The following is a 25,551-nucleotide window of genomic DNA, read 5'->3' as shown; positions in this document are numbered from 1 at the left end:
CTGGAACAAAGAGTTTAATGTATAAAAAGAATGCAGCACCTAGAGAAAATTCTTTGAGATGCAATTGCTTGTATGCTTGTATATTGAAATTTCAGTCACTGTAGTCACATGGTGCTCCTCATGAGTGTTCAGTGCTGTCTCTTGGGATAACCTCAATGGCAGGGAAACTGTGCTGGTGAAAACAAAGCCTGGTGGTTATTCTTTGGTAAATTCAGGAGAGTTCATGAGTTGGCAGTGCTTCTTGATGGAAGGCCATTAACTGTTGGATGTCGGATTTTGTGATATAGAGTTGGTCCTGCTGTCTTTAAGATGATATTCTTTTGCATGATGCAGTTCTGACTTAAATACAGCTTTTTGCATTCAAGTAAAAAGCAATAAGAGAGAAATTTGGTAAATAAACAGCATGAATCTCTATGACCCATTACTCTAATAATGCCTTCAACACTTAAAACAATCCTGGGATTTAGGTTTATATCTAGACAGCAGTACACACCTCCAATAGTTATAAGGTATGGAAAATTAAATTTTGCTGAGCTAGTAGTAGAATTTTTTAGGTTGCTTGTTGAAATAAGTGCCTTATCAATATATTCTTTTTCAGTGGCAGCTTAATATATTGGGTTTTGTTTTTTAAATGTTCTTTATAGCAGGCTTTAGTCATCTTTCCTAAGTAAAATAGTATATATTGAAAGGGATCTCAGGAGGTTATCTGTTCAGATCCCTTGTTCCAAGCAGGATGAGCTTAGCTGAGATTGCTCAAGGCCTTTTCCAGTCCTGTTTTGGGTATCCAAGCTATTTGGGCCCTTAGCTATTGAGAATTCACACTAACTTATTACTGCAAATTGGTTTTTCCATTTTGTTGTTTTGTGTAGTTGACTTTGAACAGAAAAGTCTGTCTAGCTATTGATGACAGTGCTGAGGGAAAGCAGTTTGATAGTTGCAGAGGGTTGTGTTCTTTGCATGCTGCTTGATGTTAATATGTCATTTACCCCCTAATTGTAGCAATCAGATTACCAGTCTCCCATCTCTTCTCATCCATATCTCTCACATTCCAGTGTGCATTCTACTTGCCTTTGCAAGCATACATAAAGCACGTAGCCTGGGTTTTCAGATATTTTGCTCAGTGGGTGGGATAGGGCCACCCTGCTTGTACAGTCATAGGCTTTGCTCCAGAAATAGTATGTTGCATTCCTCCATTGGAGTTGCTTCTTTTGTTTGGGTCCTACTGGGGTTTAAGTCTAGGACTTTTCCTACTCTGTGGTTAGTATGTATCATCTTGGAAAGTTCTCTTGCTGAAAGAGCTGCTGTTTTTTCATTGAACTATGCATGCTGAAAGTGATTGGTATCCAAAAATATACAAAAAACACTTTAAAATCTGGAAATTAGAAGGAAAATTAAACAGATTTGTCATTTAAGGAGTGTAGGGGGGTGTAAAAAAAAAGCCTTTATACTTTAGGTACTTGAAAAGAATGTGTCATTTGTGCTTCTGCATTTTGTAATAGTCTCCAATTTTTGAGACTTGACACATTATCAATGCATCATCCATCAGAGCTGCGTGGCCAGTACTCCTTGAGAATCAGAAAAGTAGAGTGCTTAATAAAGTGTGTTGCCCTGTTACTGTACAGTCTTACTGTTTTTCTGTAATGCTACTGTGGAGAATCCAGTTAAGGAGATTTAGAAGTTGTAGAGGAAAGCACTCAAAATGTCATTAAATCTCTTTAAATGCTTGAGATAAATTACTCTTTAATGAGATCTGCTGTAGGTTATGCAGAAAATGGGAGAAAATGCTGCATTTTATCTCACTTTATTTCTAGAATGTCCACAAAAGAGTCCTTGATGGCAGCAACTAATGGCATCTCTTGAGGATTATTGTATACATAAATCAGCTATTTGTGCTCTTGAGAAATTCCTCTCCAGGATGCAGAATAGTGAGTGCTGCAGACTTGCACGCCTGTGATAGGATTCTAACGGATTTCCAGTGGCATCTTGGAAAACTGTCCACAATGAAGAATGGCAAAAAAATTATTTTTATATTATCATCTATATCTTACTTTAATCTGTTTCTAGTAAGCAATGAGCACATCTGTCAGTGTGTAAAGATAACATTTGTCTGTTGTGTGCAGAGATTATTTCACAGGCAAGTTTGCACATAGCAGATTTTTCATCTGTATTTTTTCCTGCTAGGGACCATTTTTAGGTGATGAAAACAGGAAATCCATAAGATATTAGTGTACTCATCTTCATCAAGTGCTGTGAGATTTTTTTTTTTAGTGTAGAGAGCCCTACCGAGTGTGCCATTTTATGAAGTCAGCATGAATGAGGTGAATGCCATTTGATGAGTGTAATTGCTGATTTACTGTGAATTGTATGAACTGCTTAGCAAAAAGCATCTCAGTGTTGCCCGGTGTGTTCAGATGTCATTGCTAATGACATCTATGTAGATAATGTAGGAAAATCTCCTTCAGACCAAACTTAGAAGGTCTCTTGATCCTCCTCTCTTCTAGCTCAGGCTTTGTTCAAATGATCTACATGTAAGAAAAGGCAGTTCATTTGGTGGTATGGATCATCTGTTGTAGTGTGTGATTCAACTAGCATTGTTTAAATTAGTTCAAACCATAGGTGGACCTCCTCATCTCCTGTTGAAGTGTCAAAACAAAGCTGCTCTTTACCCAAGATACGAATTTAGCTGTGGAGTTTATGTTTATTACCCTGTAAATTATAACATCCTACCATTGTGAATGTTTTTGTTTGTTTTTTTTTATTTGTGGGTTGTAGGAGGGTTGTGTTGGTTTGTTTGTTTGTTTTTTTCTTGACCAATTTTCTTACTAGTTTGCCTTGCAATGAAAAATAATTTAAAATAATCTGGAATGATATGATAGTAGTCCTTGTCATTCTGAGTTTGTGTTGCTGTCCTGCCCTTCTGTGGAAGACCTTTGAATTTTGCATTTTTTTGTGCCTTAATTTCCCTTGAAACAGGTTTTGGTATTTCAATAGGAACATTGATTTGCAATCCTCTGCCCAGAGAGAGTCATTTTGGGGGGGATGTTAATTTTGAAGTGTTTATTTCTGTCTTATGGTTTATGAACTGATTTAAAAGTTTCTGCTGTCCCCTTAATGAATACAATAAATCACATTTAAATATGTCCTCTTACTGTTTCCAGCATTTTACATCTTTTTCTTGGTGCACTTACAAATGCATCCTGTGTAATTAATTTTCATGTATTTAAATTTAGAATGCATAGTGAAATTCAAACAATACTTTGTTTGGAACCCTATATGGTAGTAGCTTTCCCATGTAAGATCCTACTGCTCTGTTTGTGGCTTACCATGGCCAGATGCTTTCTTTTTGTGGTTTGTGTGCACGTTTGCACGTTGCTCATTTTTCAGCCCTTGTCCTTGGGATGCTGCATTTAACAGTTCCTGTTTCCAAAGCAGCAAATGTACCAGGTGTCAGATCTCTAGCTTGTAATTCCTGAGGCTTTGTCCTGTCAGAACAATCCATGCTGTTTATGTCTTCCAGCAGACCTGGAATTCAAAGCTGTCTCTTGTTTTGACTTCTCTAAGAATAAAAGCTTCCGAAAGTACCAGTGGAAAATGATGGCATTATTTTCTGTTCATATAAAATGTAGATGGATTTTCAGCATCCATTTGAAGCAGTCAATGGGAAAGTGTGTTGTTGAAGCCTTCAGAGCTCTGAACCTTTAATTGCTTGATTATTCAGTTTAGTTCTTTTCCTGGTTCTGAAACAGTTTGAAATCTTGCACAAAGTATTATTATCAATTAATTATACTAAATGTGGGGAAAATTAATAGGTTCTAATTTTTAAAATCTATTTAGCCATCTATAAAATAATTTCCTTAGATTCACTTTTGGGTATGTGTTGCTTCCAAAATGCTTCTCCCTTTTCATTTGTTCCTGGCAAGTAGCTTTTCTTGCTAATTGCATTTCTAATGTGACAGTCTTGAAAAGTGGTCATACTTGGGGTATCAAGGACAGCATGTGGGAGACTGAGTCTCACTTTAATATAACTGGATATTTTCGCCCAGCATGTAATGGTAATCTTGGGATAGTAAGTTTTCTCAGGTTGCAGAACAGAGATCTTTCACTCTGTGAAGCATAGCAGGAAGGTTTATGTTCTTGCATTTTTCCAAAGCTCTGTGAGAAGAAACTGGCTTTTTGTTTATATAGTTACTTTGATTTTGTAGAGTGAAAAATGAGAGAAGTGATGGTTCATTTTATTTTTTTAATGTTAGATCCATCCTGTGCATGCTTTCTACTTTTGCTGCCTTTGCAAAATAATTTTATTCTTTAAAATAAAGACTTAAATATTATTCATGTTAAATAGTTGCATGAATAACTGCAAGGTACTGGTTCAGGTTTGGATTTCACTGAGGAGATAACAAAGAATTGAGAGGTATTCTATTTGGGACTATCTCCTACATTTGAAATGCATTTTTAAATTAACTTATCTAACCAGTAGTAGAACTGGCAGATGTTTTCAGGAGATGCACAGTGTTATGCTTTTCTTTGACGGAATTAATGAAAGCTTTACCTTTAATGTTTTGGAGTTGGAGAAAGGTACCAGATGCTTCCTTAGAAGTCTTGCTAGAAATGTGATGAACATGTGAAATCTTTACTTGCAATTCAGTGAATGAAGCCTTTTTTGTATGTTGAAAATTTAATTTAATTCCTCCTTCAGACAACATGTTTTGTGAAATGTTTTCTTCTTTTTTATTATTCATCTGTAGGTTCCTTCAGAGAGATCGGAATCCTTTGCATCCATGTTGAGACGCTCTCCTTTAATTCAGATGGGGCCTGCCAAAGATAAAATTGTCATTGGTCAAATATTCCATGTTGTAGAAGATGATCTTTACATAGATTTTGGTGGCAAGTTTCACTGTGTGTGCAAAAGACCAGAAGTTGATGGAACGTAAGTAGAGAACTTATGGTAGGTGATTGATATCTGTGCATGACATCCTGAAATGCTGAGCTAGAGGGACTTGAATAGCTTCTGGTCTGACCTTGGATAAACTATGGAAGTTGAAGTATTGTGCAGAATGGAAAATATGGTCATGAACAGATCTGCATAGCTCATCATTGTCTGGAATTCAGAATCCTTTTCATGTTTGCGTTATTGCTGTCTATATTATTCCAGTTTACAGTGACCAAAGGAAGTTACTAGGTGTTTAGTCACTGAAAAAAGAAAGGGAAATAGTTGTAAACCACTGTTTATTAAAATACTTGGGAATTTGTGGAACTTCAGTCCCATGTAAGCAGTCTTCTTAGACAGTAGTTGTCTCTGCTAAGCATAGATGCACGAGGTGATGTACTGGGGAGTTTCCATGTTTTTTGTGATAGTACTTTTCATAGCAGGTTATCAGTGCTAATGTTGTCAAATATTCCATATTGTAGCAGGTGATTATATATAGATTTTGGTGTCAAGTTTCACTCTGTCCTGAAGTAGAACAACTGTGGTGGAACTAGAACAGTTGTGCTGTGGAATACAGTGTTTAGAGAGCTAAAAGATAAGAAAGCAATGAATTCTAGTGGAAATAGCATTTATAAGCTTTCTAAACTGTCTTTGGCACCTTATAGTTATGTATTATTCAAAGATCTCTTGCATATTTCATTTGTCTCCAGATCGCTTTAATGCTTATTTTTTAATACATAGGCAAAACACCATCTTTTCGAATTCATAACATTAGAAGATTTTAGTCCATCTCTTTTCCCTCTGTTTCCCTTTAGAGAGGAGGAGTGTCTTTGTTAATGTGCACCATCACTGTCTTTGAAACATTAAATATAATGATAGTGATAATCAGTTCTGAAATAGTTGATTTAACAAAAGGAGATTTAACAGAAATAAGCACACATTTGTGTGCAAGTCCACGATAGTATTTTATCAGAGCATTTTTATACTTAGCTTCTTTTTTTGACAGGTCTGTGACTTTCAGAGCAAATGTGTTTGATGTCCCAGGATGAACTGAGTCCTTTATGCCCATCCCATTTGGCAGCAGGCAAAGATTTTCTTAGTCTGTTGCTGCTACTCTAGTGATAAAGGCCTTGTTGCTGTTTGCATCTCTTGCTAATTCCAAATCAAGATTAACTTTGCTTTTCCCAGTCCCATTCTTGCATGCCTGAGGAGTGTTTCTATATCAGTCTCAGTCTCTGACCTTTTGTTTGGTTTTGTGGTCGAGTTCAGACTGAAACTCCCTGTTCAGCTGCACCAGCCTTCTGCCAGGCCTGCTCATTCTGCACATTGGGAAAGACCCTTGTGAAGCATTGAGGGGTTTGTCCTTATAGATTTTTGATGTCTTCTGGGCACTCTTTCTTGTCAGGACAGCTTCTCTACCCTGAATAACCCCAAGTCTACTGTCCTGAAGCCTAGATCTGTCTTCTGCTTTCCTTTCTCACTTTCCTTCAGCATGGAAGCTCTCATTGGTAGTCTCTGCAGCTGAGATTGACATCAACTATCGCATTCCCAAGCAGTTCTTACCTGCTTGTGTGTAACATGTCCAGCAGAAAACCTGTCCTACTTGGATTGTCTGGCACCTCTGGTACGAGACTGTCACCCGGGCACTCACTCTGATTGCTTGCTCCTCTCTATGTTTGTTCCTGCTTGAATGCACATCAGGACATTTGAAGTGCCCTGTGACAATGAAGGCCTGCAATCATGAGGTGGCTTCTGGTTGTTTGAGGGAAGCTTCATCCACTCCCTCTTAGTGATCATACTGCCCACAGCAGATACCCACCATGAGTCTCGGTTAGTCTCCTCCAATTTTGGCCCATAGCTCTGAACTACCTCCTTTCATGATTCATAGCAAGGCTTCATGCTCTCATGTCCCTTTCTTGCTTCCACTGCAGCCTCTTTGCCTTGACCCATGTTTGCTTGCACGGTTCTTCCCAGGTTTGGGGAGTGTTTATCTTCAAATCCCTAACTACGATTCACTTATCTTGTGAATGCTGAACCTACCACTTGCTGTTTCCTTGTGTGGTGTTATTATTTTATCATGATGCTCTGGAATACTGAGATGGCAAGACAAACTGGGCAGAAGGAATGAAAGATGTCTTCCTTAAAAAGCTCACAGACAAACAAGCATCTGTCCACTCCTTCTTTGCTCTCATCTTACCCTCAGTAATTTACACCTTTCCTTGTGGTGCACATTGCAGAGGTACAGGGGAAGATGAGGTCCAGGAAAGCTCTTGTTGGAGCAGGTGCTTTAGAGTCAGTTGTCCACTGAACATTGGTAGCATAAGCCTAGGGCTGAGAAGATCTCGGCCAGTTATATTTTTGGCTGCCATTTATAATGATAAAAACAAGGAGATCCCTATAAAACTTGTTTATACTTCCTTCTCAGTGCTTTTGAGTGGGAGTGGAGAGGTGGAATTTAACAGCCTGAGTATTTTTAATAAAATTAAATTTGGTACTAAAGGCAGTAGTTCCCAGAATAGTAGAGGCAACATTTACAACGCTGAGGATGTAGTGGCAGAAGGATATAGTAGTGTTGCTACTTTATATTCAAATGACTTCAAGCATTCATTTGAGATGTAGGTGATTGATTGAAATCCCTTTTCTCCTCAGTTCATACTAGAAATCTGAATTTTTCTCAGACTACTTAAGTGTTTAAATACTATTTAGAAGATCTAATCCTCTAAATAAAAATAATTAAATAAGAAAGCCAATAATTTAAATAATTCTTGCCAACTTTTTCCAATTAATTGTGTTTCTGGAACTGGAATTTCTAAAATTTACCTGAATTTACAAAAAAATTGCAGTAGCAAGAAATCTTTTACCATTTATGTAAAGAGATATCTCTTGAGGATGTACTTTTGATATTTCCTTGGTCATCTGGCTTTTTCCTCAGTAGAACTCAACTATTTTCACGATATTTTAATACAGTTTTCTTTTTCTTGTATGATGTCCTGTGTTCTTTGAAAATGCTACAGTTTTATTTGAAAAGAAACAAAAGGTTCTTCAGTGTAAAACTTGTTCTTTTGAGATGCTCAGTCCTGTTCCTAACAGTTGTGATTTTTTTGGAATGTCCAGGTGAAAGGCCCTGTAGTGCTACCACTCTGTGGCCTTAAGAAAGGATTTCACCCCCAAGACTGTCTTGGGTAAAAAAGTAGTTGAAAAAAAAAAAAGTGTCCCTGACTTGGAAAATTCGAAGTAGCTAAATAAATACATTTTTCTCCCTCAGCTCTTCTAAAAGAAATTTCATCTTTTAAAAAACCCCAAAATACTCAAACTAAAACCCCTAACAAAACACTGTAGAGTTTAAGGAAAAGAAACCTTAATTTAAATTGAATAAACATTTGAAGAACTAGGTATTTTTGTATGGTTTTCATTGATTGTTTTCCTTTTTTTTTGGACATCGGTTTCATAGAATTGCAGAAAATACATTTTTTTATCAGCATTGATGGTAGTGAGATTGGAAGAACGCATTGGGTTAGTTAGAGATCAGATATGTTGTTGGTAAAAGCTCACTGGGGTCAGGCATGGATGCATTTGATTATAAATAACAGTATAATTTTGTTATTTGGGGTTTATTTACTGTGTCAGAAGTATTTATTGCCCTTACAATTTCAAGATCACATATATTATATGCTGTACTTATTAAATATATACTACAATTAGTAAATATGTTTCTGGATACACTCTGACTTCAATGTTTTATTGAATTTGCATTTTTTGCCAACAACACAGCAATTCTGTTGAATATCCAAAGTTTATACAAATGAGAAAGGGTCTGTAGTAAAGTAGGATTCCTTTTCAGCAATGGGAAGGAAGTATGTTCTTTCTCGCTTTTAAAATGCAGAAGAATTGAAGTCCTAAAGAAGAAAGTGTCTGTCTTATATCTCCAAATAAACAACAGCTTAATCCATGGTAAAAAGGTGCTGTTAAAACCTGCTTCTGTCATTATCAGATGGAATTCCTGAGAAGCAGAAAATATGGGAAGGGATTGTGCTGACACTACCTCTTGCATGGTCTCCACCTGTACTATTAATGACCAATTTCCATCAAAAGCACAATGGCTTTCAGCGATTTTCTAAAATGTGGGATTGCAGGACCAGCTTCCAAAGAGGATTAAACTGCACCTCTCCATGCCAATGTAATGAAGCTTTATTTTCAAAGACTGCTGTAACCCTCCAGCAACTCCAGTATTATCAGGCTGTAGGATCAGAAAGACACTTCCTTTATGCTTGAGTATGCAGCTGGTGCAGGGATTTCCAGTATATCCTGTGGCAATTTTACTTGACACCTTTTATACAGTGCATATTTGCCAAACTTAAGTAGTAGAGAAGGGAAGAAATCATTTCATGCCAGTTGTGATTTAGAACATGACAGCTTAATGAGCACCATAAAATATTACCTAATGCTGTTTTTGCAAATTGTATCAAAATATTTACTCTGTTTGAATGACTGCCAGGGTGAATTTTATTTGGGAAACATTTTAAATTCTTCTCTTTTTGTACTATTTTAAAAATATTTTATAGATAAGGTCAGCATGGAATCCAATTTAAATTAATCTAGTTTCTTAGATTAGGTAATGTGAATAAGGCTAGTTGTTTTCTGGCACACTCATTTTATTAAGACAGTCTTAAATTTATGTTGAAAGTAATAGGGGAAACAGTTTAAACGATCTTGTAAGATTAAAATTTTCTAAAAAAAAGAAAAAGAGATGCATGAAGAAAGGCTCTTCATGGGAGAGGATTTCAATAAGACACTGCTTGGTTTAGTTCCAGTTTGTATATTAAACAACGTCCATGTGTTAAGCTGGAGGGTGAGTTTGGAGTTACCTACTCTATTTTGATGCCACGTGAATATGTTTTTTGAATGAGTGCATCTCAACCAGAGTGAGCTGCCTCACACAAAGCATCCTGCTCTCACCACCTCTCAAGGGAGAGACCCTTGTACAAGGGGACATGTCAGTGTCTGGTTCAGTCTTTGCTTGCTGAAGCCCCCTTTCCCTGACTGTTGTGTTTGTAATGGTACAATATTACTACGAAAAGGTTTAGAGAAGTTGCCAACATATCTTTCTAACTCTTCTTTAAAATACCTAGTGGCCAAACAAGTGGTGGAAGGCTGTACTGATTGAAAGACTCAGCATTCAGCTCCCATTCCCAAGGCCTTTGCTCTTTCTTTGCCAGGGGAATCACAGGCATCAAATTAATGTTTGACCACGTTTACTCCTTTGAGTGTATATTTCTTCCCTGTCCTGTACTGTTGCTGACTGGAGTGGTGCTGGTCTGCCAGCCTGGCACATCCTTTGGCTTTCAAGCTTTGAATGTTGATGGAACTATTAGAGGTAAATAAAAAGTTTAAAAAAAAGGACAATTAATGTGATATATAAATAGCACATATCTTGCCACAGTAATGATGGATTTAGTTGTACATGTTTGCTTTTACAGTGGTCCACTTCCTTTTTACTGTCTGTTGCCAGCAAAATAGCACTTACCTGTAATATGTAATTCTCAACAGGAAGGAAGGAAATTGCTAACCAGTAGTCCAAGTGATACAGTAAATTATGCTTTTGCAAGTGCCATTTTCAAACTTACGCAGATGCAGAAAGAAAAGGTCATATGAAAGAGAGTTACAGAAACTTAGTAATTTCTTAAAAATTATTTATGTGTGCTGAAGTTGCTGGTAAAATGCAGAGGATGCTGGATTGGTGTGGAAAACTGCTTTTGATTTCTGTGATGTTGTCTTGCAAGTGCACTGAGAGATGTTTTTTTAACGCCCAGTTTTGGTATGTGAGGGGAATGAACACAGTTCTGACAGAATTTTCTCATTCTATTTAGATGGTCAAATTATTGCTGTTAGCTCACTGGCATTAAATCAGTGGTTTCTTCCTTCCCTTTATTGTTTTGTCATCAGCTGGGATTTTTTGTATTGTTTAGTTTTTTCATTTGTTTGGAAAATATTTTTTACCTATTAAAAAAACCAAGTAGGACGTAAGTAAGAAACTTGGGAGAATTTCTAAGTCTCTATGACAGAGATTTCCTTTGTGCCTATAAAGTCAAATGGTTTAGGTCTATCAGTGCCATGTTGCTGATATTTGTAACACTGAATGGCTATCTGAAATCAAAGTAGTCTTTGTACTTTTCTGCTTCTTCTTCCAAGTTTCCTGCCTATCAGGTAAGCATCTTCTTATTGGAGGGCAAAATTCCTCTGCATTTTGAAAGACGAACTTAGACTATGTTATAACTTTTGAATTGTTAAATTATTATGACCTGTTCAAATTTGCTGAAGTATAAAATGATGAGTGTACACGCACACTTTCCTGAATCTCTTCCAGTTTGTATCTTCTGTGGAAAACATAACCAGACAGCTGGTCTCCACATTGTGAAAACCAGTCTCTTTCTGTGATTAAAATTATGAGAATGTAATGTTGAAATTTTCTGTGGACCAAGGTGGTTTTTACCAGTCATCAGCAAAGTTGGGTTTTGGCACTCTGGTCAGCCTTTGCTCTCCAGCTATGCCCAAATACCAGGGAGAAATGGTAAGCAGGACTGTCCTGCTGCTGATGTTGTCCTGTTCCCACATGCCAACATTGCTGCTTAAAAAGGAAACTTTATTATTTATACTGAAGAGGACTAAATTCAAGGAGGTGGCAGGAGCTGCCTTTTCTACAAAGCTTCCATATAGTGCAATTCACCATTGCTCCGAGCCCAAACAATGCACGTGGTGCCACTCTGTCTGCTGTTGAACAATTTCAGCTTGCTTTTTTTAAAATGGGCATGAAGAATAGCTCTGTGATTGCAAACTTGGTCTGTGTGCTGCAGCAAATAACCTCTAACTTATTTATAGCAGCATGCATTTTGGAAATTATAGCATTTTTATCCCCTATGGACACAGCTTATTATTTGCTTGGTTACTTTACAATTGTGACTGTTTTTGCCACCCACTGTATATCATTCTTCAGTGGTTATTTTCAACCACAAATTGAGGTGTTGGCTTTGTGCAATTCTGTAATACACAAGACATTGCTTCCAGAGTTCCTGGAGCCCAAAGTCAGTAAAATTTTATTTTTTTTTTACTATACTATTAGTTTTTCATCCTAGATAGGTACTTTAGAGTTTAGTTATGTAATGATACCATGGGACAGGTGTTAGTTTTCAACAGTACAGCTAGTTCATACTAATGAAGCACCCTGGGCAGCATTTGGTACAGAAAATACAACATAGACCTAGGAATATGGCCACATCAGTGCACTTGAGCCTGCTAATCAATTTTGATCCTTAGTTTTTGCTTCTATCATTAGTTTAAAATAGTGGTGAGTTTTGATATCCGATTACTTTTGGAAGAAAAAACCCTCACAAAACTAGTAGCATTTACTGATAAAAAAGTTTTGCCAGCTCTGTTTTCCCAGGGCATCGTGATAAGTGAGAGATGAAATATGCTGTGTAAAATGTCTTGGGAGAACAAAGCAGACCATAGGTGGCCTGGAGCTTTTTTGGCAATGTCAAAGTCTGTAAATACTCTTTAAGCCACACGTTTTTTTCATATGTAAACGTGCACACATACGTGATAGGAAAAAAAAATCTTGGGAAACTTACTACTGCATTGGAAGGCTTGAGTGTTGTGTGTAGGAGATGAGTAGTTAAACTCTCTCTTTTCCTCTAATACAGGTGCTGGCTGTCAAAAACTGCAGAAACTAGAATTATAAACTCATGACTTGGCAGAAGAATTAAAATTGTTTCTAGTATTGTGTTCTGACATTGATGAGAATAAATTACTTGAATCTCTGTGTGCAGTATATTAGGAACTTTTCCCCCTCACCTTTGAGAAAGCCTTGCTGTTAGCACACAATTTCACTTAAATACCTCTAGTAAAGTGTAATTGATTTTCTCAATAGCTAGACAAGGTTCACAGAATCTCAGCCAGTCCAGATGCAGAAGATTATGGATTTTATTGAAAACTCCTAAAATGCTCCCCGACATGTTTCATTCATCAGTGGCTCTGGATCAAGTGGGTGAGGTAGGCTCCTGCCAGTTAAACAAACATGGTGCTTTTCAGGAGTACAGGCAACTGTATTTGACTAAACCACAGAGCAAGTTGTAGATGTTTCTGGCTTAAAGCCTGCCTGGTCAGTTTGACCTGTACCTGTAACAGAGGTAAGGGTTAGATGAAAAAAACAGTTCAGGTTATTGTAGCAGTATAACTGCTTTTATTAAGTTGGGTGTAATTGTGCACTAAACCTTCTTGTCAGCATAGTGAGTTGAGCTGCAGTGCTGTGCTGACGTGGCCTTTGATTTCATTTTGGGAGACAAATTTGGCCTAAACTGCCTTGTGTGCTCTGCATGGAAATCCTCTGAGAGGTGTAGACTTGCCCAAAGACAGAAGCTATTTAGTTTCTAAGTTGAGAAACTGAATTAATGATGTTTGGGACCAAATGTGAATTATAAGTCTGCATATAACAAAGATCTTACTCAGGAAAATTAATGCTATCATATAACCATGGAGTTGTAATTATTTACCCCTCTGGAACAGTTTCAGTGAGTGAGTCTGAGAAGGGAATTAACACAGCTAGGGAAACAGTGCAGGTAATATATATCAACCTCGAGCTCTTAGAAGGCATGAGTCAAGCCTCCCACAAAAAATGATTTAAAAGTTGTTTTTATTTTTTTGGTTTATGTCTTTCTGGGTTATTTAGTTTTCGCGCTCACATATTTTTTTTAATTTGGTAGATTAGGAATTTTTAATTAAACCAACTTTTTAAAAAAATGTTAATTAATCTTCTTCTGTAACTGATAAAATTGTTGATGTTAGTAAGGCTGGAGATGTACAGAATTATTTCACTGATAATTCCTCTCAGTCTGCTATATAATGTGAAGATTACTCAGGCTGGAGGCCAGTACCTAGTCATATACTTCAGGAGTCAATAATGGGTCCAGTCCTGTTTAACATCTTCATTCATGACCTCAGGGATGGGACAAGAGTGTACCTTCAGCAAGTTTGCACAGACTACAAAACTTGGAGGAGTTGTTACGCAGGGTGGTTGTGCTGCATCCAGAGTGGACTTAGGAGGCTGGAAAAATGGTGTGATGGGAACCTCACCAAGTTCAGCAAGAGAAGTGCTTAGTCTTTCTCCTGGGAAGGTACAGCCCTGATACTGGCATCAGAACATACCGGGGTGACCAGGATGCAAAGCAGCTTGACAGAAAAGGCCTATGGGGTCCTCGTGGACACCCAAGGTAAGCATGGGGCAGCAGTGAGCCTTTGTGGCAAAAAAACTGAATGGTGTCCTGGGCTGCCACAAGCAGGTGGCAGTATGCAATCCTTCTCCTCCACTTTGCCCTGGTGAGGCCAGACCTGGAATGCTGTGTCCAGTTCTGGGCACCACAGTTCAAGAGACAGTGCAGTGAAGGGCCCCTAAGATGCAGAAGGGACTGGAGCGTCTCTCTGATGTGGAGAGGCTGAGAGCTGGGGCTGTTCAGCCTGGAGAAGAGAAGGCTCAGAGGGATTTCATCAATGTGTAGAAATACCTCAAGTGAGTGGTCACAGAGTACAGAGCCAAGCTCTTGCCTGCAATGCCCAGTGATGGGACCAGAGGCAGGGGGCACACACCAACACAGGAGGTTCCTTCTGAACATCAGGAAAGAGCTTTTTACTGTGAAGGTGACTGAGCACTCACAGGTTACCCAGGAAGGTTGTGGAGTCTCTGTTCTTGGAGATACTTAAAAGCTGTCTCTGGCCATTGATGATTTATTCAGTCACACATTTTTATTTGAAGTCACCAGTTGGTATAGAGGGATAGTTCAGCAGAGGGAGGAGTGGGTGTTTACTCCAGCTTGGAATAGGCCCAAAAGACTGATAAAACTAATTCTGTTATTCCTACACACCAAACCCATGACAGATGCTTTTCTTCCCCTGATGCTCTCTGTAACTTGATGTCAGCCTATTTAGATGCCGTTATCCAACCAGGGCACAAAACCAGGTAAATTCCTACAAAGCAAGGTAAGGCTTTTAAGGCTGAGTCACAGCCAGGCTGTGAAGGGGGTTTGGCTGCTTTGCTGCTACTAGGCAGCACAGCAGTTCTGAACTAAAAAATGTGTGGTGTTTAGAGGTAAAAATAAATAACATTTTATTACATGTCTGTCATGTAAGACTAATTTATTCTCTTTTTCTGCTCACTAATATGCTAACAAAACCAACAGTCCTTGCTTCTTGTCTTTTCACATGCACTCGTGTGGAGCTAGGACAGGAATAGCAAATGAGTACAATTTCTGTATCCAATGTTTTGGAGCAAGAAGCAGAGGCAATAGTACTAAAGCAACACTTAGGTAGTATGTATATGCCCTTACTGTGTAAGGAGCATCTGCTAACACTGTCCCTGCTGTTGTATTTGCTTGCCTGACTTTTCTTTATAACAGATATATGTTTAAGATAGAACTTAAAATTCTAGGCAGGTATTGCTGTTGTGCTGGAAGAACTGCAGTGTAAGTAAAGACCTGTATATTTAAGAAATAAAACGGGGTTTGGGAAAGTGTTCTAAGAGTATTCAGTAGCTGTTCAAACTTGCCTTAATAGATTTTGGAGTCTGTGTGTGGTCATTGCTGCCATGGCTTTGTCAGCATTTTAGACATGATAGCAGCCAAGCAGGGATGCAGATGTCTTTTTCTTTGTGAACTTGCTGAACGTAGCCATGATTTATGGACACTGAAATGTGAAGTATTATGAGAACCAATCATGGAGCATTTTTTTAAACCAAAACCCTTTTCCCTTCTGTGATAGCTGTCAAGAAAGGCAAATTTTTCCATTTTCCCATCTTCGCATTTTACAATTCTTTTTTTTTTTTCCCCTTATCAACTTAAAATCTAATTCCAACTTGGGTGAGAAATAACAACAGCCCCCCGGTTCTTTAAATACAGAAGGGATTTTCCTGAAAAATAGTGAAGCTATATTTTGAATAATCTGCTTTGAGACTTGGCAGGCTCTGATCACATGGAAAAGCACACATAAAGTGGTCACACTGTGTGAGCATGTACCCACTTAACCGAGAAACTGAGATATGATTCTAAAGGCACAGAAATTTGGTACAACAAAAAATGCTAATCGTTTATTAGTATTTGGTGACTTTTCATTAGTAGGGTAAAAGGAAAAAGGATTAAACAATTTTTCTTTGATTAATGATCTTATTAGAAGAAATGAAGGATTGTGTACGTGTCCTCTGAAACCTCTTGTTCTTTATTTTCAGAGTAGTTAGCAGGCCTTGCAAAGGCAGTGAGATCTTACTGAAAGAGTTTAATGATTCCTGTAAAACTATGTAAAGCATTTCTTTATGGAAGTGCTCAACATGCATGTTTGACCTGTCTGAAATCTTCTGGAACTAATGGAGTATTAGTTTAAATATTATTTAAAAAAACTAAAATCTTATCTACAATGTCAAATCCCTATCAGAATTTTCAGGTTTTTTCCATACATCATAAGGAAATGTAAGTAGCATACGAGTTTAATTTATCTGCAATTTGTACTCATTAACTTCAAGTATTAACATAGAGATCCTAATCTCAGTGGTAATTATAAATTGATTGCTAATCTGTCCTTCCACTTGGAGAGAGAGATAAGTTACTTCTTTTCCCTTGACTTTATATATTTGAAGTTATGTAAAAGTGTTTTAATCTTTCAGATCGAGTAGTGCTTGTGCCACCTCACTCATCTTTGGGTCCCTGGTGCTGGACCAGCCTATTACCACCTAAGTACCAGATTTTGTTCCCCCGAAGCCTTTCAAGACTGTTCTTGGCAGCTGGCTTGACAGGGCTGCTGGAGACGAGACTGAAATGCACTCTGCTTCCTCTAGACACAGCTCAGTAAACAAGCTGTGATCCTCTGCTTGGCAGGAGGCAGAGCTGCTGCTGCTGCCAGCCTGGGAGGGATGCAGAGCAGCAGTGATGCGTGGCAGCAAATACAATATCCTTTTCTGGGACTTTGACTTGAATAACACATTGCTGTAATGTGGAAGTTTGTGAAATGCTTGTCTGCTTCTGTGAGATTTATTAAGAGTATGCTTATCTTGGGCCTGGAGTAGACACCAGTGGTGCACTTATCTAAAACTAAATGATAGTAAGTGAGAGGAAAGGAATAATATATGACAAGAGTAGATTAGGCTAATGTGCTAAGTAGTGATTTAGGCTTAAAAAAACAAAAATTAAGAAAGGAAGTTTGAGGGGGTTTATCATAGAATCGTGGAATAGTTTGTGTTGGAAGGATCATTAAAGATCATGTAGTTTCAACCCACCCACCAAAAGCAGGGACACCTTTCCCTAGACCAGGTTGCTCAGAGCCCCATCCAGCTGGGCGTTGAAGGGATGGGGCATACCTTCAGGGATGGGACATGCACAGCTTCTGGCAGCCTGGTTCAGTATCTCACCATCCTGTGATTATTTCCATGACCTTCCTCTGGTCTCAGTCCAACAGGTCCATGTCCTTGTCTTTTGGGCCCAAGAGCTGCGTGCAGTACTCCATGTGGGTGTCTCAGGAGGGCAGAGTAGGGGCGCAGAATCAGCTCCCTTGATCTGCTGGTCACACTGCTTTTGATGCAGCCCAGAGAACAGCTGGCTTTCTGGGCTACAAGTGCACATTGCTCGATCATGTTGAGTGTCTTGTCCACCAATACTCCCTCCTCAGGGCTGCTCTCAATCCATTTTCCACCCATCCTGTACTTGGAATTGCCCTGACCCATGTGCAGAACCTTGCACTTGGCCTTGTTGGCCTTTGTGTTGTTCGCATGGGTTTATCTCTCAAGCCTGTCAAGATCCCCCGGATGGTGTCCAGCATATTGACTGCACTGCACATCTTGGTGTCACTGGAAAACTTGTTGAGGGTGCACTTAGTACCACTGCTTTCACCCTCTGTAAGCTTCCTTTTTGTGTTTGAGTTTGTCCAGAAGCTCCTTGGGCATGCACTTAGGCCTTCTGGTGTTTTTGCTTAAATTCCTCTTACCTTGAGTATTAACCAGCTTTCTTGAGCTTCACTTCCCCATAGAGCTTTATCCCATGGTCCTTTCCAAGCAGAAAGTCTGATCTCCTGAAGTCCAGGGTAGTGAGCTTGCTGTGAGCCCTTCCCACTTGCCTAAAGATCTTGAACTCCACCATTTTATGGTCACTGCAGCTCAGGCTGCCCTTGAGCTTCACAGTCCCCACAAACCCCTCCTTGTTGGCGAGAGCAGGGACCAGCACTGAACCTTGGGAATGATTAGGATTATTCAGCCTGGAAAAGAGAAGGCTTCAGGGTAACCAAATCACAGCCTTCCAGTTCCTGAAGGGAACTTACAGGAAAGATGGAGCAAGACTATTTTCAAGAGTATGTAGGGACAGGACAATGGGGAATGTGTTCAAATTGAAGGAGAGTAGATTTAGATTAAATATGAGGAAAAGATTCTGTATTGTGAAGGTGGTGAGGCACAGCTGAGGTTGCCCAGGAAAGTCGTGGATGCTCCATGCCTGGAAATGTTAAAGGACAGATGGGATGGGCCTCTGAGCAGCCTGGTCTAGTTGAAAGTGTCCCTGCCTATGGCAGCAGGCTGGAAGTAGTTGATCTTTAAGGTCCCTTCCAACCTAACCCCTTCTATGATTCTGTGACCTCTCCTCCTTGGCTCCTCTATCACTGAAGATGGACATTGCCACCAACACATTGCAGGAGCTTCCTGGATTGTTTATCCCCTGCTGTGCTGTCCCTCCAACAGCTATTGGGGTGGTTGAAGTCTCCCATGAGGCTCAGAGATTGTGAATGTTGATTGAATCTGCTTGGTCTTCTCAGTCAGCTGACCTGTAGTAAGCTATAATGTCACCTGTCCCTGTTGCCACTTTAATCCTGACCCACAAGCTCTTGGTCTGCTCCTCATCCCTTACCATTTGGAATTGGTAGAGTTTGTCTCCATTTTCTTCACATCACAGATCAAATCTGAAAGGGCTTTCTCCAAGAATTTCCCATTCATTATAAGAAAAAATAATTATGCTAGATGTTAGTACTTCTAGCTTTGTTCATCAGCTTTTAGATCGATGAACATTCCTGTGGCAAGATATTTAAGGACCCTAATATGAGTTGAAAGGTGAGGATTTTCTTCCTTTAAAGTGAATTAAAAACTGTTCAGTAACATCATTGATCAGATCCTTGATAAGATTGCAGATATACTTTGGCATCAGGACTTTTACATAGTCAGTGCCAGGATACTCAAGTGCAGTCATATGTCTTATATCTAGTGTGCAGAGCAGGCAGGCCTGCCCTATTTAAATAGAAATTCTTGTGCTGTTTTAAAATAAAGTATGTGAGGATAAAGTCTTCATGTATCTTTAAGGTTACTTGTTCTCCACTTGCAAGACTCTCAAAATCTTTCTGACTAGCTCATACATAAGGAAACTTTCAATTTGTGGGTTCAGTCCTTTTTTCTGGCATTAAGCGCATTTTTTTTTTAGTATTCTGGAGCTTTCTTCTGTAGCTGCTTAACATAACAACATAATAATCATAATAATTTTGAGCTTAAAAACTGAAATTGAAAGAGCAGTAGAGAACATGTTGTTACTATCTTTGCTATTAGTGATAAAATGAACAATATTCTTTGTGTTCCATTAATGGAAATCCAGGGCTTTTTTTTATTTTAGAATACAGTTTTCTTCTTCTCCTTTTTTTTCCTTTCTGTTTTTAAAACTAATTCAGAGTCTTAAAACATACTCAACAGTTCTCTTCAACTTAATTATGTATGGCTTTATCTGTAGTATGGTCTGCATGAGTTAAAGAGCAATTGCTAAATCTCTTATTAGCTTTATGCTAATAATTCAAAAACTTTAATACTCTTTGCAAGCAAAGATTTCACTCCTTAGAAAAATGCACATTTTGCATATAGCGAGTTGTGTCCCTGCTCACTTCTAGGGGATTGGGACTAGATAATCTTTAAGGTCCCTTCCAACCCAGGCCATTCTGTGATTCTGTGATAGGAAGCAGGTGAAGGGAACACTTCTGATGTAGTGCTTGAGGGCTACTTTGGTTTCTTAAACATGCTCACAAGCATGGTAATGCAAATAATAGAAGTGCAGTTTCCATAAAAGGAAAGTTGACAAAAATAATTATTTGAAGAGTAGCAGTAATCTACATGAAGTGATTTTTTTTTCTGCTAATAGATAACTAGTAATAGAGATGGCTGTGCAGTATCATGGATGTGTTGCATTTTCCTTGACCCATTATTTGTACAATGTAAATGTGCATGAAACACAGACGTACAGCTGTGGTTGTCTTGTTACACTTCTCAGTTCTGTTGAGCCTTCCCGATGGGGATTTAAAATTACAAATCCATTGTTACCGCCTTTGACGTGCCTTTTTTAGGGACGTGGGGCTTCTGTTATTCCAAATGCCACGCTCAGTTTTTCCTCTCGTTCCAAGTGGCAGCCTTGAATTGGGTGCTGGTGGGAGGGAAGGGCGGGAGGGCACCGTGTTACCGTGTTCCGAAGGAGATATAAGATACATTAGCTGGAAGTGGCGGGCTGTCTGCGGAGCCTCCAGCGCCATCTCGGGAGCCTCCCGAGGTCGGGAGCCGCGTGACCGGCATCTCCAGGCTCCCCGCTGCAGCATCCAGCGCTGGGAGAGCCACCGCTGGCTGCCGGGGTGAGCGCCCAGCCATTCTTCCGCCTTCACTTCCTCGGCTCTTTAGCCCCCATTGAGCGTGGAACAGTGGCGGGGGACAAAAGCTGTATACACTGTACAAACAGAGCACTAAAGCGGCAGTACACTGACTCATTCTTCGCTCTGTGTGAGAACTGAGGGGGACTCTATTCACCGCCTTTGTGCCGGTGTCTGTCAACAGCGCTGTTTGAGGCCAGCCCCATTGTGCCGGCCAATGTTTCTTATTGACCCGAGTCTGTGCCCGCAATGTTCCCAGGGTCGAAGTTGCGAGCGAGAGAATGTTTGAAAAGGGGTAATCGTGGGCTAAATGCGTTTTGCTGCATTGTCGTCTGACCTATTAAATCTAAACTGCGGTCCGCGTTCATGCAAACAGGTAATTATGTAGTCACAGCTGCAGCCATTGACATCTGGTTACCGCCCCGTGGAAAAAGGGGACGGGGTGCTCGCCTCTCCCTCCAGGCTCTCAAACGCTGAACTTTAATGATATTAACTGAAAATAGATGGTGGATTAGCAAGACTGACAGGTCATCAAGGTGGATACTTTATCCAAGTAGGCAGAAATAAGTCTGAGTGCAGTTGCTTGGCTATTTCTGCTGCCTTATGCATCAGATTTTTCCCATAGTTGCTGGCTATGACTTGGGCTCTAGAAACAGTTATTATTTAAGGGTTTTAGATCAGGAGAAGCAGCAAAATACTTCTGTAATCCTGTTGTGCGAAACAATTCTGCACACAGCCACTTTTTTTTTTTTTTTTTTGCAAGCAGCTTACAGTGGTTTGGTCCCCACAGGAAGAGTTGCCAGGATTGTCAGATCACAGACCCTCATTATCAATAAGCCGGCATTTCAAAATTTAGTGGTAGGTGTAGAAGGGTGATAAAACATTCCTGGCCATAAATTATTTTAGGAAACTGTTTTTTTTCTTTCAATGCACTTTGGACCTGAGGGCATAGTATTTGCATGTAAATTAGTCTGACACATCCTTTCTCATCCCACTCTCCTCTCTCCATTTCTGCTGAAAGGGAAGAGATCTCTACATAGCATGCAGAATTATTAAAACAGCTTGCTTTTCTGTCCTGCACCACTTTGAGTGATGGGATAGATATACCACTATAGAAATTAGGAGAGAGGGTTACAGGGTCCTGGGTGACTCTCATGGCACATCAAAGCTGGGAGCACAGTCAGTGCTGGGCAGGTCTGGGTGCAGTGCAGGAGAGAAGTGCAGATAGATGATAAATCCCTACTTTAAGGGATCACTTGCAGGAAAATGGTTATCTGCTTCTTGTTGCATTTGCATCCCATTGTTGCTCCTTAGGAGTAATTTATTCTGAAGTGCTGTAGCAATGTGGACTATCACAAAACAGGGAGAGTAGGTGTTACATATTATGATATAAATATATAGATACAGATATAGGGGTGTGGTCTTCTGATACATGATCTTCTAACATTATGGGAGGACTGTAATTTGCAAAAGAGTGAAATGTTCTCCTTTAAAGGTATATCCACTGTTACAGATCAAAGAGCTGGTTCTTCATGGAGCAGGGAGGAAGAAAAGGTGGTCAGTTCAGATTTAAGGGAACCTATTTGTGTTGTAGATCTCTAAAATTTCCTTGTGCAGGTAGGCATCTGTTATGTAATTAGCTTTTTTTTTCTTTTTTTGTCGGTTGACTTTTACTTGATTTCTACCTTTTTTCTATTCCTTACAGGCCTCTAGGGAATGGACTGAGTTTCTTTTGAAAAAAACAAGGTTAAAATGTGCAAATCCCAGAAGTATTTTAAGTGTATGTAGAAGTGCATTGACATTACTGTGTTTTTCAGACAGAGGACAGTAGGGAAAGACTGAGTCCATCTGCCAGCAAAAGACAGTTCAATTGCATCTTCAGAATTATTTGATTCTGTGACTCTTCAGTACTCAGTGCTGTAGGAAAGAATAAATTTTCTTAGCAACATTTCTAGGCTGTACCAGGATCATATGCAGTCTCTGCTGCTTCTGTGTCAACATGTTTTTTTTTGAAATATGTAGAAAGTTCTATTTGTGCATTTCCCAGTAGATGTATTAAGTTCATCAAAGTACTAAATAGTCTTAAAATTTTGTTGTTTTTCACTTATGTAGCTCTGTCTTCTAAATCACTTGCCCAATTCTCTGCTTAAAAAGTGAATATTCAAAACCGAGTGTTTCCTTTACAGTATCTGCTGTTATTTTTTAGTGTAAAGGGAATAACAAGGAATGATGTAATCTAAAGAACTCAGTTGTCTAAATCAGTTCTCTTCAGCTGTATTATCTGTAGAGGAGATAAATGAGACTAAAGATTTATCCCATAGAGGTCTGTAAATACCTTGCACTCCTTAAAATACTTTAATTCTATAACTGATAAAACCTGTTCCACTTCAAATATGAAAAGTCAGAATGAAATTGTATGAGAATTCTTAGCATAGATCAAGAAGCTTCCTGGTTTAATTGTCCTTTTCCCCTGTCCTACCTAATAAGTAAAACTTGGTCAAACTTTTAATTTGGGTACTCCCATTTTGATGTCATGTGCATCTTGTGATGTCTCAGCTGACATTCTCAGTTGTCTCTTTATGTAATTCAAAAGGAGTTACAAGAATACACTTTTCAAAAAGACAGAGTTGACTTGCCTTTGGATACATCACCTAACTTATTGAAATAGGCATTAACCACTATAGCATTCTTGTATGTTAGGAAGGTGGTGCTGTAGAATGAAAGAAGAGTTGAAAACTTAGATACAAGAATTATTATGTGCTCAGTAGTTTGGAGCAGTAAGGTAGTAACATCAATGTAATCAAGGGAGGTCTTGCATAGTATGTATAGTTTAGCTCATGCTTCAGCAAACAAGACATTCTAGACAAAATTCTTATAGTTCTAGACAAAATGAGAGACCAGAAATATAGAGTTCTTGGATGTGCACTGAAGACTGATTACCTGCAATATGTGTATTCAGCATTCTGGCCTGCACTTGATGGAGAATAACTTCAGTGTGGGCTCTGAGGTTCTTTCTGAAGTTGTTATACTTACTAGTAAAGTCAACCTTGAATATGATGCATATTTATGCAATTTATATATAGGCATAATCTAAATGGCCTTAGTTTCATGTACCTTAGAAGGAGAATGAAGTGTGATTAAAAAAAAAGTTTCTATGAGAAATTAGTTGGCTTGCTTCAACAAAGGGCCCCAGGATATCATAACCAGTGTGTAAAAAATCCAGCATGCTTGGCACACATTGCCCCCATGAGTTCAAAAGAACCCTATAGAAACTGAAATGACCCTTCTAAAAATATATTTGAGGGCAGACCCTTTGAGTACAGGAAGTAATGTTCCGACAGCACCAAGTGGGACAGCCCTTTTCCCATACATGACATTTGTGGATTACAGCTATATAGAAAATATGGCAGAGAAGCATAGGAATGTACAGTACTTATGGATGAAGGTTTTTCTGCCACCACTACTCCTTCTAGGATTTGCCTTCGCACAGCCTGTGGGAAAGGCTTTATGGTTCTGTAAACTCTATCCAGCTGAATGTTAACAATTTTCCTTATAAAAATTTTCTTTAGGTTTTTAAAAAGTGCATTTGTCTCAGCAGAAAACTGAAACAGCACAAAACATTTGAAATTATTCTTACTAAATAAAAAAACCCCTCAGTTCTTAAGGCCAGTAGGTGATGTACATCATCGTCTAATAATGAGGCAACTTATGAGTGTGTTCATGTAACCTGTGTAGTGTTCTGCATGTGTTGAAATTAAGAACTCAGTGTTGCTTTAGAGAAACACAGCTATAGGGAGGGTCAGATATTTTAATTGTTATTATACTGTCTAAAGCAAAGAACTTAATTTCAAAGAGGGAGAACTTGTACACAACTGAGATCAGATCACTAATGGCTTTGGAAGCTCTGGTTTTCCTGCCACTGGGGCTAATGCACAGTAAGAGCAAAGGAGTGGGATTAGCGTACAAATTACCTTGTTTGGACTCTGTAAAATTCAAGATTTATTTCTGCAAAGTAATCAAAGGCTCCATTACTAATGCCTTTTATACTCTGCAGTATGAAGGCAGCTGGCTAGTCAACTACATTTTCTGGTTTTGTAACTCTCTAGAAGTTGACACAGTTTTCTTTTTCCTGTTGGTTTTATTGCATGTGGACATTTCCCATATTCAAGTTCAGATGATTTTTTTCCCTAGTTACCAGAATGAAATGAACTTAGTTTTTCTCTCAGTCACATTGTGACTTATATTGCTTTTCATTAGGGAAGATTTCTATGTACAGACAGGATGCAGTACTTAAACAGGGTTTTTGAACAATAAAGTATAGATGCAGACAGCCTCACATGGGTTTCCTTTTACCCCCTCTGACTATTGTCACAGCTTCCCCTCATTCAGTCCAGTGACAGTTGTTCTTTGTGTGAGACTAATAGATAGTATTGATAGATGAGCAAATGTGTTTATGTTTCATCTCTTGTAAAATAAAAATGCAGCTCTGGATTCTTCAGATTTCCTCATTTTCCTTATAAGAACATTGCTGCTGCTCTGCAGCCTTCAAGAATAAAATGTTTGGAGTGTAAAGAATTTTAACAGCCTATTCTTGCTTTATTTTTTTAAAGGAATTTCTGCTCTTTGGCCAGTTGAGGTATTTTTCTTTGAAGGAAAACATGGCAATACACACCAAATTAGTGCAGGTGGAAGGCATGTTCACTTTTAGAAATGCTGCTAAAAGTTACAGTGCCAACTACCTCATTAATTCATTTTCATTTATGGAATTGGTGAGGTAGAAATGTTAAGGGCTTGGAGACTGCGCAGCACTGGAAACAGGAAAGCTGCTGGGGGATTTTTAGGAGGAAGATGTTTATACCTTGGTGCTTCTGGAGAAGGTATGTGCAGTGGAGGGTTAACTCCCTGACACACTAAAGTATCTTAATTAGAGCTTGGCAAAGAGC

At 38.9% G+C, this 25,551-nt stretch overlaps 1 protein-coding gene across 1 annotated transcript in view; it reads left to right on the top strand.

The window, feature by feature from the left end:
* The window catches only part of TPD52 (tumor protein D52), a 121,445-nt gene that overhangs the window by 54,741 nt on the left and 41,153 nt on the right, over nt 1–25,551 (top strand). The window contains exon 6 of the mRNA XM_062489803.1: nt 4,746–4,927. Coding sequence (XP_062345787.1) covers nt 4,746–4,927 — 182 coding nt within the window. The remainder of the gene's footprint in view (nt 1–4,745; nt 4,928–25,551) is intronic.

This window comes from Cinclus cinclus, chromosome 1 (genome assembly GCF_963662255.1).
Source record: "Cinclus cinclus chromosome 1, bCinCin1.1, whole genome shotgun sequence".
Lineage (NCBI taxonomy): Eukaryota > Metazoa > Chordata > Aves > Passeriformes > Cinclidae > Cinclus > Cinclus cinclus.
The sequence above is the reverse complement of the archived record's forward strand: the minus strand, read 5'-3'. Positions and strand labels throughout refer to the sequence as shown.